The following is a 12,845-nucleotide window of genomic DNA, read 5'->3' as shown; positions in this document are numbered from 1 at the left end:
TTCGAATGATATATTGGGAAAGATTCAATTAACCATCGATTTGGTGAATCGCGCAACAGTATTGTATAATTACTATCTACAGAAATTGCGAGTACAAAAAGGTGAAAAATTTTCATAAAAAGTACAGCTATCGCCTCGTCTCGTCCCAGCTTGAAGCGATATTTGTTACGCATCGATAATTTTCGATAATGGAAGGTTTTTGCGATCAGATGAGTGTGCAGTATGGCTGTATGTATAATACATAAGATATTATGCGCGAGCGGTTCTGTGTATGACGATGTAACACACGTGGGAATGTATAGCTGAGCTTGCAGACGGAGAGAGCGCGTTGAGAAAAGGGCTTCGCGGGGAAAAATTGAGTAATTATTCGGTATAGGCTTGAAAAATTGCCACCTAATCCTTGAATCGATGGCTCGGAAGGATATGGGAATCGGGATTCCGCCCCTCCGTCCCATCCTGCTGCTGCTACTCAACGTTCGTTCGGGAAAGAAGAAGGGCGACAGAATGAGGGTGGAAGAGGCATAGAGACGGTGATGGTGGTAACCCATATTATCAAAGTAACGTATCAATATCGCAATAAGGAAATGATTGCACCCCGCGGAGGTAACCCCTCGACGAGAGCTAAAGAAAAAAAAAAAAGAAAAGAAGGAGCAGAAAGAAAATGAAAGAAAAAAAGAACCTCACCATTTTTCATAACGTCTACAAGGTCTAAGCATCATCCTTCTACGGGCTTCAGAGTCCTTGCGGAAAAGATGAATTAGTCGCGTTGGAATAATTCTTCTCTTGGTTTTTTATTTACCGAAAGTAAAACCACAGAGTGTTTGTCGTATCGTAACATTTTTTAATCTGTCACTCCATCTTTTAACGTATGCATAAATAGGAAGACTAGGATTTGTGGCCATTTTTCGTATTTCTCTTTTTCTCGTTCTTCTTCTCCTTCGAAGCTTTAATAGTCCTCGCCAAAGGATTTAAAATTCATTTGGCGTTCCGAGTTTTCTCTCTCGCTTTTTCTTTCCTTCTCTACCTCTTGGCGCAAAGCTTACGGGTGATCTGGAGAGAGTTGAGGGAGGGAGGGAGGGAGGGAGGGAAAAAGCTATGTATAATTTATAAAATGGTATTAAATTGTCCATGTCCTCAGAGCGTGTTGGAAACTGGAGGCGGAGGATGGGTGGTAGTTGATGGGTTTAGAGTAAGGATATACTGCCAGGGCAAGGAACATATTAGCTCGACTTAAGACTTGGCATAATGATCCTTAGAACGATAACCTTTCTTCTGATGTCACGCGCGAAGCGAGAAAGAGGGGGAGGATGAGGAGAAAGAGGAGGAGTAAGATAGGCGACGCGCGAAGTGAGTCAGGGCTGAGGCGTACTAACCAACCAACCGCCCAACCAACCGACCCAAAGTATAAGGGAGGGAAGCAGTGAGCTGAAAATAAAGGAGACTTTCGGAAAGACCTCTGATTGTGAACTGCAGGGTGATCTTTCGAGTATATAAAAAAAAAAAAATAAAAAGAAGAGCGAGAGAAAGAGAGACTGTGAAAAAGGAGACTGGCGTAAGAAGACGGGGAAAACGGTGGAAGAGAAACCCTGAAATGCCCGTCAAGGCGAGCGAGACCGCGGTGGCTCAAACGTCTCACCGCAAATTTTTATTCATTTACATCAGCCGTATAGAGCAAGGAGGAGACGAGAGGCCTTTAAGTCGGGGGGGGAGTGAAGAGGGCGGAAAGAGGCAGGATCGAGAGCTATTTCCATTTTATTTAAAAAGAACATTCCTCTGAAGTGAGGATTACGCTCTATCTCTCTTTCTCCTTTTTCTCCTTCCCTTTGCAACGGGAACCCGCATGCGGAAACCACCGTTGCCTTGAAAACGCATCAGTATCGCGAGTATCGGCATGATTTTACGGTTCGAAATTCGACTATCATGAATCCAGAGAACGATGGTCTCTTATCCTCGATCCTGAAACTTGTGCTCTTCATCCTGTTGTCCGCGGATAGAGTCTTCATTCGCATACATCTGGGATCTCTCGAAGGGCCGAGTCCATTCCTCAGGATATGCCAGTACCCACTGACCATTTCCCACACTAAATATGGCCGGTGAGTTGCAGTTTTATCCCCACGATTCGGGACCCGTTGAACTGACGTAATCTATGTACATCACCTAAATTTTCCTACGACTAGATTTACAACCCGGCGAATGGTCTTTACACCAACTATTTAGAAGAAGACCGCAAGGCTGTCCGTCTTTTTGGCCAAAACGGCAACATAAAACTGAGAAGAAGACTGTTAGCGATTTACTCTGGTAACTAGAGGGTAAAAATCCCAAATTTTCAAATCCTTAGTCTAATTAGCGCTGCTGTCATTGCTCAGCGAATTTTTTAGCACAGCGTTGCAGGCGTTGAAGGGATCGACAGCTTACGGGCCAAGGCTTCATTCATCATATTCGATGTTTCGAATGGTTTGTCAGAGCAAATGACCCCGACAGCTCTTGGACAGGTCCACTCCGTGTCATTAATAATTCCAGATTCATCCCCCCATCTCTGTCTTTTTCCAGTGCGCCAGTATTTCACAGATGTGCGCAGATTTCACAATTCCTAAAGTCAGTGACGACCACGTGGCTAAAAGACGTCCTCAAGGATCCAATTAGTCACGAAAGGACTGCGTTGGCCACAAAGCGTATACTTCGTTACTCGCTGCAGTGCCCTGAATTAAACGCTGAAGCTTAGTTCACCGTGCAGTACAGTTCTCGGTATACGTATAATCTAAATTCTCGTCCTTCTACCCATTAGCGGCTCAGAGGAGTCCAGTTTCACCTTTAAACTGGCCAATTATTAGAGATTCTGGCGTAATCCTATTACTCCCGTTAGCTCATTATTTTATACCTCCCTAGTCGAAGACCGGTATTATAACCACTCCTTTCCGAGTACCGATAGCTCCACGCAGCTTCACGCGGTGCACGTTCAAACCGTAAATGAAGAATGAGCGTGAATCTGGAATCTAGAAATGGTCTTTCCATCGGATGTATCTAGGTTTAGGAATCTCTTCTGATACCGGAAAATTTTTGTTGTAATCCTAACGGATATGGATTCATCAATATAAGTTATGAATAGAGACAGAAGCCATTTAGGATACGTTTCTCACATGAATGGTATCGATTTAAGTTAAATTCACAGCCGAAATATCGCAGAGCATATGGCATGGATCAATTTGTATATCTGGAAAGAGGTAGAAAATGGAATCTCCAGACTACGAACCTCGTTTCTCCCCATATCGGGCGCCATTTACGTTTTCACATCAAAGGGCGCGCCAATAACAAACACCGTGGGGTAGGAAACAGAAGTAAAACTCAAATTCTCAAACCTGCATTCATGCGGGTTGACGCGATCTTGTGTCCAAGTTCACAGTTCTCATCGTGTGGGGACTTTTAAGTATTTCACGAAATGTTGAAGGATCCAGTACTGAGCGAGGTTGAAGTTGACTACTGATTGGCAGTATCGACGAACGGCGCGCGTCTTCACGTCACGTTGAAAATCGATGGTGACCATGGAGGGCGGAAAGGATAACTCGTTTCGGAATCAAACGATCATCTGGCGCAGCCTCCGCATATGATGGAAACGGAGGGTTGGTGGTGTTTTACTCGAATCTAAACAGGATGCGCTAAACAAACGTTGCGGCGCGGGAGGGATGGGAGGGGCACACAAAACCCATTAGAGGACCAACCGACGGCCGACCAACGCGCCTTGAAGTAGATCCATGTTTTCAGAAACATCCCAAACAAACACTGTAGGTCGGATAGACGCTTTGGTCGGGATCTCCTTTCGCCGTTCCAATACTCAAAGAGGTTTGTGTGCAGCTACACGTTCGTGCTTTCTTTGTACCGAGCCAGTCACCAGCTCGCTGGTACACCAGTTTCGTTACCTCGTCGGCGACCAGGTGGAATCCAGGTGTTGAAACAGAGAGGAAGTTCGTCACGGACCGACGGCGGTCGGCGTTTCCCAATCGCAAACGGACTCCCAGTGCACGCTGAAGATCCAAAAGCTCCTCGTCTCGTCCCGGGCAAAATGGGGCCAATTCCCGAGATTTTATTTAGATCCTGCAGGCCTCTTCGGGGGCATTCTGATCATCAGGAGACACATAAACCTCGAACGCGCTCCGCCGGCCCAGAGCCAGCAGCCAATCGTCCAATCAGACTCGGTGTGCGAATGGCGATGGAAGTGGAAGGAGGCAGAAGTTGCACGAGGGTAATCGGATGTCCACACCTCTGTTGTCAGCTAATGCCCGCCACCATTGTCGAGGGTTCCAAGTCGTAAGCACCGGCGGAGAAGGACTGGAAAAGATCCGCTACTGCAGAAGTAGAAGTGGACAAAACGGTGAGGGGGGGGGAGGAAAGTCGGATCTGAGGATTTCACAGGGTTGACCCTACACGGTTTAGCTATATCGTGCGAGTGACCAATCCGGGAAAATCTCTTCCACTATAAACGGCTAAACAAAGAGAGGTCCATTCCTCAGGAGAAGGCCTTCTCTTTTCCCCCATTCAAAGACTCTCCCTGGTCCCCCGTTTTTTCCCCGGCAAAAGCTAGTTTCTTATCTAGCTTTGTCCACCACTTAGGGTCATTCGTCTAGATCAGTTCGCGCTGATCAACCTTCGCTGCCATCGTCCAGCCGGCGCGAAGCCGACCCAAAGATCCAAGAGACCCTCGTTTTAAGATTGGCATAGGTGGGCAGAAGTGTCTGGCGAAGATCGAGCGTTCCGTTTTTCGCTCCTCCCCGCGGATTTCCGAATTTCTCGTTCCCGTAATTCTGTACACTTGTCCCTCTTTTTCTTATTCTTATGTCCGTTCTCTCTTTCGGGGGTAATAAAAGAAAGCAGCAATACCAGCAGCAGCAGATTAATGCTCTTACTCTTGAATCCAATCAGCATTATATACCGAGGATAGCTGCGCAGCCTCGTCGAGCCAATATCCAGGTCTGAAGCAATTTGATATTATCAACATTTCTGTGCAGAGACACACCCTCCAACATTATATCCATTACCAAACGATCCGACGTAGAATTCTCCTCGTTTTCTCCTTCTATTCTACTCCAAGGAGTTTGCTTCTCTCGCTCACTTTCGTCTTAATTCCAAGGGATGGATGATAAGTATGCTAACAAGGATCCCTCCGCGAGAAAAGAAATGATGATAAAAAAAAAAGATTAATAAAAAAAAAAAAAAAGAGGGAGCGGTGAGCAATGAAGCAATCATGAAGTATACCAGACACTCTTGCAGAGGCAGGAATTAGCGGGGCTCGTGTCTGTTAGCAGGAACGTCGATTCTCCTGTCACTGTTCATTCCGCTGTATATAGAGCCCATTAGCCGATGGAAACTTTGCCGCCACCTTCACCACCGACGCCTCGCCACCAACGCTGCAAAGATATCCCAGGCTCACCCGTACTTTGTTAGTTTTTATTTCTTTCTAACGAAACACCGCCAGCTTCAGGATCAGTTAAGATGAACTATAGGAATCTGGATACCGTTCTGATCCTCAGCTAGATTATAACCTCCAGCTTTACAGTTATGAAGAAAATAGCGTCGTATTTTGTTGCACTGAATATTGATCGACTGTCTTGAACAGGATGAGAGTCGTCCTTGAGGTTTCAATAGAAATTCACGGCTGAAAGATTGATTGGTTTGACGTGAAAGAATGAAACTTTTCCTTGGGTGCAAGGAAAGCACCCGATGAGTGCCTCACCGATTTTCTTCATTCTTGCGATATGCTTTAGCACATCGTAAAACATGAGACACGCATTTCTTTCAAAGTCCCAATTCGGCCATGTAACAAGTAAAATGACCGCTAAAGTTCATTCCCAAAAATAGATTAATTCCATTTTTCAACTCTTATAACGTCCCGTGGCTTTCAGTATACGTTGGCTGTCACATGAGGTCTTCACGTCTTAGTCTTATTTTGGCTATTATAAGTGCTCGAAAAATTCTGAAAAAAATTCGTGCATATCCTTCGAGGCATCTAGTTAAAGATTCAATGGTTCGTTTGCTTGTTTTTTTTTTTTTTTTTTCGTAGAGGTGAGAAAGCCGTGCGTCTTCTTGTGTACAAAATATACACGCAACAAGAAATCACGCCAGCACGAAAGACCCCATGTGACAGGGTAGAGGTTAAATAACAAAAAAAAAAAAAATTCGAAGTTATTCACTACTAACGGACGACAATAATATGCTCAGTGTTTTCACCCCCAAGGGTTTCATCCCTTATACCTTTGAGCTAAATTTTACGGGTACCTTTCAGCCCGCGAACGGCCAATTTGGTACGTGAAACAAAAAAATACGTGTCCAATGTTTTTCGATGTACTACAACATACCATAGAATAAACAAAATCGCTTAGGTATATTTCCCATACTTTTCTAATTGTTGGTAGTTTTAATCCAGCGTTGAGCTTCGTAAAAAGTAAACCACGGTGAGAAAAGGGTACCTAATAACCCGCTTCTTTGGCGCACGTCTGCATTATTTCTCTCCCCGATTTGCCCCCCCCCCCCCCCCCCCCTCCCACCATCCTGCCCCTGCATACGTGTTCCGGGAGATAGGTGAAAGCTCGGCCGGAGACATTTGGTAACCTATAAAGAAGTGTTTTACGAGGGAAGATAATGCGATGAAAGATTCGACCGGCGAGCAACCATGCCTAAAGAGTAACCGAGATCCCCCGCTCAGCAGTGGTTGTGGAGGGAGGTCGTCGGCTGGACCGCAGCGACCGTCGCCCAGGATGGCCTCCATAATATATCAATTTCGTATTCTAATGTCTAGCGGTTAATCCAAAATGTGTCGAGTCGACGGAACCCGGGCGGTGGTCGGAGGCCGTCGCCGAGGGGAAAATCCCGGCTTCCTGCAGGACTCGGGGCGAATCCGTCGACGCGGTGGTCGCGGTTCTCCCGTCCGAGGACGTCCACCCCGACACACATCCGCCGTCCCCTTCCCCCACCCCTTTCACCACCCAAATACCATCCCCTATACTTTTCAGACAGTCCGGCGATAATTGGACGAATTTTCCAACGCCAGTTTCTCTCCGTCTACGCGTACGGGTGTAAGTATATCTATGTGGCCACCACCACCACCCCCACCTTTCTCCAGACAATTATACCCTGTTATATATTGCATCGTATATGCGATTTCAACTATTCAAAAATTCATCACCTCTCACTCATTCTTTTCCCAACTTCATCCCCTTGCTCTTTTCCGTTTGTTTCACTTCAGCATCCGCTTCTTGACCGCTACCGGACCTTTTCAACGTCATTCCAAATTCTCGCTTGGGAGTTGGAGAAAATGTGATAGAAATTCAAGTGTACGGTGATATGGAAAAACCTGAGATTTTTATGTCACAAATCATGTTGAAAAGATATGATGAAACAGTTTTGAAAACTTGACACCCGCGTATTTTTGTTTTTTTTCTCTTCTTTAAATCGACGTTCGGGGTATTGTTTTAGACTAGACTTTTAGTCTTCTTGGTCGTAATTTGATTTCAGTTGAAAGAGGGGCTGCGAAGGTGGGCAGGGAGATCGGGGAGAAAGCTCGCGTAGAAAACAATTGAAAGCGTTATACGTAAATTTTCACGTTCGGGGTAGTAAATTATAAAAGCAGAAGAAATTAGTGGTGAATTCACACGACGTGTCTCACCCCTGGGTCCGGTCTCTCTACTTTTTTGCCGTTGCTCCTCTTCTGGCATTGAGTGTTTGGTTGAAAATGGGGGAGAGAAAAAAGGAACGATGTGCAAAAAGAGAAGAGGCAAAAGAATTGAAATAAAAAAATGAAAAAATAAAAAAATAAATAAATAACTGGCACTCTACGACCGGTGCTTTTCGCGGGTTCTGAGATAAAAAATTATCCGCAGCGGTAGAAACGTTTTCCACCTTAAATCATATATTTATCGCGACATTAATTCAACCCTTTTAGCCTGCCGAGATGGGGCGGCGAACAGGGGAGGAGAGGCGTGTGTGTAACCCTTTTTTCATCCCGACAGCTCGTTACTCCGCTAATTTCTCAGATTCAAGGATTTTTACGTTTCCTACTCCGTCCGTTCGTTCCTCCTCCCCCCCCAACGGGTCGTCGAAAACCTCTCTTTCATTATTTAGTGCAGGATATAATGCTTTTCACCCCGTTGCAAAACCATCCGTGACCTCCAACCCCGCCCCGCCATCTACCCTCCAGTATTTCTTCCTCCAACTCTACCCGACGCTTGAACAACCACCTCGAATCCCACTCACATGTTGTATGTATTCGCAGATTTGCAAATTCCACAATTTGTGACCAAGCATAATTTCGTTTCTAGCACCAAAGAAAAAAAGAATCCATCTCGATCGATATTCTAGGCATCAACCTTGTCGATATTTTCTCCAACTGTTTGACTCCCATTAAATCTCAGGGATACTGATAACGGAGAATGAACGATCAATTTGTGAATTTTTTTTTCCTCCTTCATGACGATTAAATAAAAATCATTATAAATCTCAAATCAAAAAATTAAAAACGTGATGGGAATAGAACAGAGTTTCTCGTTTCGCGGACCATTTCTGAGGTAGGTTCTTACCTGGGCGAGATATCGTCCTATGACAACAAACCGAAGAATTGCGGCAAAGGGAGGAGAGCAAAAAGAAAATTTCTAATAGCATTGGCGTTCATGCTGACGTCGAGTGTGTACATAATACGGAATAAGAATTGTATAGAAAATTCGTACAAGCATGCATGCGGGGATGTGTGTATTTTGTGTACATCTGTGTGTATACCGGGTATTTATTATATAAACGTCGAACCTTAAGCCCCGACACGCAGTGGTAAATAAAACGTAGGTATATACATTTGTTGGTATTTCACGAAACTCGCCAGCCAGCCGGCGAGCAGCAATTCCTGAGATCCTAAGATCTGTATGCTTTTCAGTTTTTCCGTTATAACTACGTCGAATCGTAAACAGCATGGATGTTAAAAAAACTTTTACACAACACGGCGAGAGGTGAAAAGAAAAATTGCATTTTCAGGAAGAAGCATGAATGACAGAGCAATACTTCCGTCATCGTTGTTTTTCAATATGTGTTTGTTTCCTCAACGTTGCAAAAAATTTCATACATATATACGATGAACGTCTTAAGAAAGATCCGATTTTCGAATCCGTCGAATAGTTTCGTTGTCTGCGTGTTGTACCGTCCGTATTTTAAAGATTTTATTTTCTCCCATTTCAGAGGTTAGGAAAAAGAACTCAATCGGTACTAAAGATCGGGACAAATTCATCAATCTTCTTCAATCGACGATGACAGTCTCGAGCGAAATATCTTCTTTTGTTGACGATCGGACTTGCAAGGTAGAACAAACGACTCGACGCTACTTTGGGTGATACATAATCAATTCATCCGTGGAAATCTCTGTTAGGCTCTACTGATGAAGAAGCTACCAGCAGCATCGACCGAATCATCAAGATCAACGCCAAACGTCACACAATGACTCGTTTTTCACAATCAAACCGTACAAATCGCACTACATACATGTACGAGGTTACAACGCAAGTCTGGTTCATTCGTTCAGTCAGTCAGTCAGTGAGTCAGTGAGTCAGTGAGATATCGTAGCAGGATCGGAAGAACACATCTAGTCCCGTGACTCGGTGGACGTATAGACTGTTCGGGCGTCGTATTTAAGTGAGGGGGGTGAGGGGGTGGGGGGGGGGGGGGGAACCGAGTCGCCCGAGGGTAGTTGATCCAAGGCAGTCAGTAGTCGGTGGTGATCGTCGTTTGGCCGTCATCCATCCATCCATCCATCCATCCATCCATCCATCCCGTCCAATCCATCCAGTTGCCCGGTGTGGTCGTCTGTCGTCTGGCAAGGAGGGGGCGGGGGGGTGGTGGTGGTGATCGGAGGGCTTGTGGGGGGGTTTAAAATCGGGTGGTAAATTTTGGCGGTGCGGTGAACGTGCCGTAGGCGATGACGACGCCAGACGGTGGGGGAAAAGAGAGCGACAGGGAGAGAAGAGAGAGGGAGAGAGAGAGAGAGAGAGAAAGAAAGAGAGAGAGAGAAGGATGACGGCAGCGTCGGAGGAGGGGGAGCGAGAGGGTGGGGAGGGAGGGGGGAGGGCGACGCGCGGCAGACACAACCGGGCCTGTTGGTTGGTTTCAACTATATTTGTTTATATTTACACAACAAGCCCCGCGCTGCTGCCTGCCTGCCCGCCTGACTGCCATCCCTGCCTGCCTGCCTGCCTGCTCCATTCGTTTCATACGTTTCGTTCGTTCGTTCGTTCGTTCGTTCCTTCGTCTCTCGAGTCTCTCTTGCACATACCTAACTCCACGCGCTCTCTGGGGTTTAGTGTTTAGAGTTACCTCGGCGTGCTCGCAACTCACAACGACACTTATTGTGACCGCCGCGCGGCGTTATCGCCTCCTCAAAAAAACCGGCTCGTATCACACCGACGAGCCGATCAAACCCACGAAACCGCTGCGCAGCTGGACGGTTTAAAAAATCGAACTTTTTACCCGCGAGAGAAACGGATTTTTTTCCGAACCCCTCTACCTTCGTCCCTCTCTCTCTCTCTCTCCCTCTCTCTCTCACACACAGCCACCGCGGGTTCACCTTACTTTTATCTCCGATCGGTTTGTTCGGATATCGATCGCGTCTTGTAAGAATAATCGAACGTAAAGGATATTGTGATTAATTTTTGTAAAATTGTGTCGTTTGATATTTTTTTTATCAATCGTCTTTACGTTCGTAATATCGGAGTGATTTATGTTTATTTCGTGGATTCAGGACGTGTGAATGAAACAACTGACGAGTGGCACAATTGTTTTTTTTTTTTTTTTTTAATTTTTTTTTAATAATTTTTTTTTTTTTCTTTCTGTTTCTCACCTCTTTCGAACGAAATACATGTTATACGATTATTATTCATTTCGGCACAATGTTAACGCGTCTACGTATACACACGCTTATTAATTGATACATATGCGCGATAGTGAACGACATGTGTTGTTACAAGTGGAAGATATTGTGCAAGTTTTTGGATTACAAATTGCTATATTTGACAGTCGGCGTGACAATTGTGATCGATTAATTGAACACGGGACGACACATGGGAGGATCGATCAAGTAATTGCGAATATTTATTTTACCCTTTCATTATTTCGGATGTGGTAAATTGTTAATTCTCATTTTCTTTCATTTAATTTTTTGTTTTTTTTTTTTTTGGTTTTTTTGTTTTTTTCTATTCCCGAATCACACGGTTCTATTGTCACAATACATGTTCATATATCACATACATGGGGTGCATAGAAGAAGTAACTATCAATGAGACAAGTGTTGAGGCTGATTTACGACCGATTATTGTATCTATGGTGGGTATATATATATATATATGTATGTATATATATATTTATTACATACCGGCTTCACAGCCTCCCGTTCGCCATTCTATATTTATCTCGCGTTCTCAACATTTCTACCGCGTAACTACATATGCACACATATACATGTATGTAAATGCGTATTACATACATTTAGTACAAGTCCTTCTACCCGAAAAGAAAATTTCGTTCTTCAGTCGGTATTTAAACCAAAATGTATGTACAATTGTATAGGAGAAATATATATATATATATATATATATACATATACAAACAAGCTCGCATTTTTTTCTTTTCACTTTCTTGGGCGACGTGTCTTTGCTTTTTTTTTTTTTTTTTTGTTTTCGTTCATAGCGCTTTAAATTTTTTACACTTTCTCAGCTCTTTCAAACTCGGTCGATGATCCATGAATGAACCGGCGCAGATGAGTTCATTCTTCTTCAGATCTTTTCCCCATTAGTAGGTATCTTTGATTTCAATCGTTTCTGGTCACGGTTTTTCAAACGTTCAAAAACTATACACTCGATGGTTTTAATTCTGCCCCCCCCCCCCCCCCCCCCCCCCCCGTCGCCCTATGTGAATATAAAAAGTTTATAAAAAACGTATAAACTGTCGAATTTTTGAGTAGCGGTTGAAAAAAAAAAAAAGAAAAAAAAAAAATAAAGAAGGTGAAAAAAATAAGCAAATTCTAAACAAGGAAAAATTACCACAGTAGAAACTGATCGACAAAATTTTAATGACGTCAAATTTTTGTGTAATTTATTTATATATATATATTTTTTATTATTTCGCCAAGTCCCCGACAGTCATTCGAACACGCGCGAGCGATGATTATTTTTCCCAAGGTGAAAAAGCACGCGTTTGATTTCTCTTTGATTCTTTTTTTTTTTTTTTTTTTTTTTTCTCGTCACGCGAGAATTCGTTCCGCGCTAATTCGTCATTGTTTTCACGTGAAACAATCAAAGACGTGATAATGGTGAATCGTATCGCGGTATCGGGTTTGGATTTTGTCGAAAAAGAAAAAAAAAAAAAAAAAAAAAAAAAAAAGAAAAAGGAAAGAAAAGAAAAAAAAAATTAACGTTTCGTTCTCGGTATTGTTTTTCAGGACGATGGCATAATGGATCATGATCAAGACGGGGACGTTGCGATTAACCTGTCAACATCCCAGAGACCTTCTGCTTCTACGACCCCGAACGGAGACACATCCGCATCCTACGGCCACGATCATCAGAACAACGATCAGGTAAGGTAACCGTTCTTTTTATTTTCTCTCGTACAATCGTTCCGGAGACTATGTGCGGTTGCGATACCTGGGTCTATGCGTGTGTGTGTACATATATATATATATATATATATACATATATTCGTTATCCCGGACAAGATAATCGATTAAAAACCGATCGGAAAAATATGAAATGAAATGAAAGGAAACCCGATGCTTGCTATTGTGCGGCTCGTTATCATGTTTGGAAATTGATTGAATAACGAGTAAT

At 43.8% G+C, this 12,845-nt stretch overlaps 1 protein-coding gene across 8 annotated transcripts in view; it reads left to right on the top strand.

The window, feature by feature from the left end:
- The window catches only part of LOC107227598 (forkhead box protein P1), a 215,469-nt gene that overhangs the window by 110,192 nt on the left and 92,432 nt on the right, over positions 1 to 12,845 (top strand). For 4 of the 8 annotated variants that reach the window (XM_046739557.1, XM_046739556.1, XM_046739555.1 and 1 more), the window contains exons 1-2: positions 10,940 to 11,098; positions 12,458 to 12,595. In XM_046739557.1, the coding sequence (XP_046595513.1) occupies positions 10,955 to 11,098; positions 12,458 to 12,595 (282 nt within the window). In that variant the 5' untranslated portion in view covers positions 10,940 to 10,954. Of the gene's footprint in view, positions 1 to 10,939; positions 11,099 to 12,457; positions 12,596 to 12,845 lie in introns of those variants that run through there. The other 4 variants (XM_046739554.1, XM_046739553.1, XM_046739558.1 and 1 more) reach the window with 1 other exon arrangement.

This window comes from Neodiprion lecontei, chromosome 5 (assembly GCF_021901455.1).
Source record: "Neodiprion lecontei isolate iyNeoLeco1 chromosome 5, iyNeoLeco1.1, whole genome shotgun sequence".
Lineage (NCBI taxonomy): Eukaryota > Metazoa > Arthropoda > Insecta > Hymenoptera > Diprionidae > Neodiprion > Neodiprion lecontei.
The sequence above is the reverse complement of the archived record's forward strand: the minus strand, read 5'-3'. Positions and strand labels throughout refer to the sequence as shown.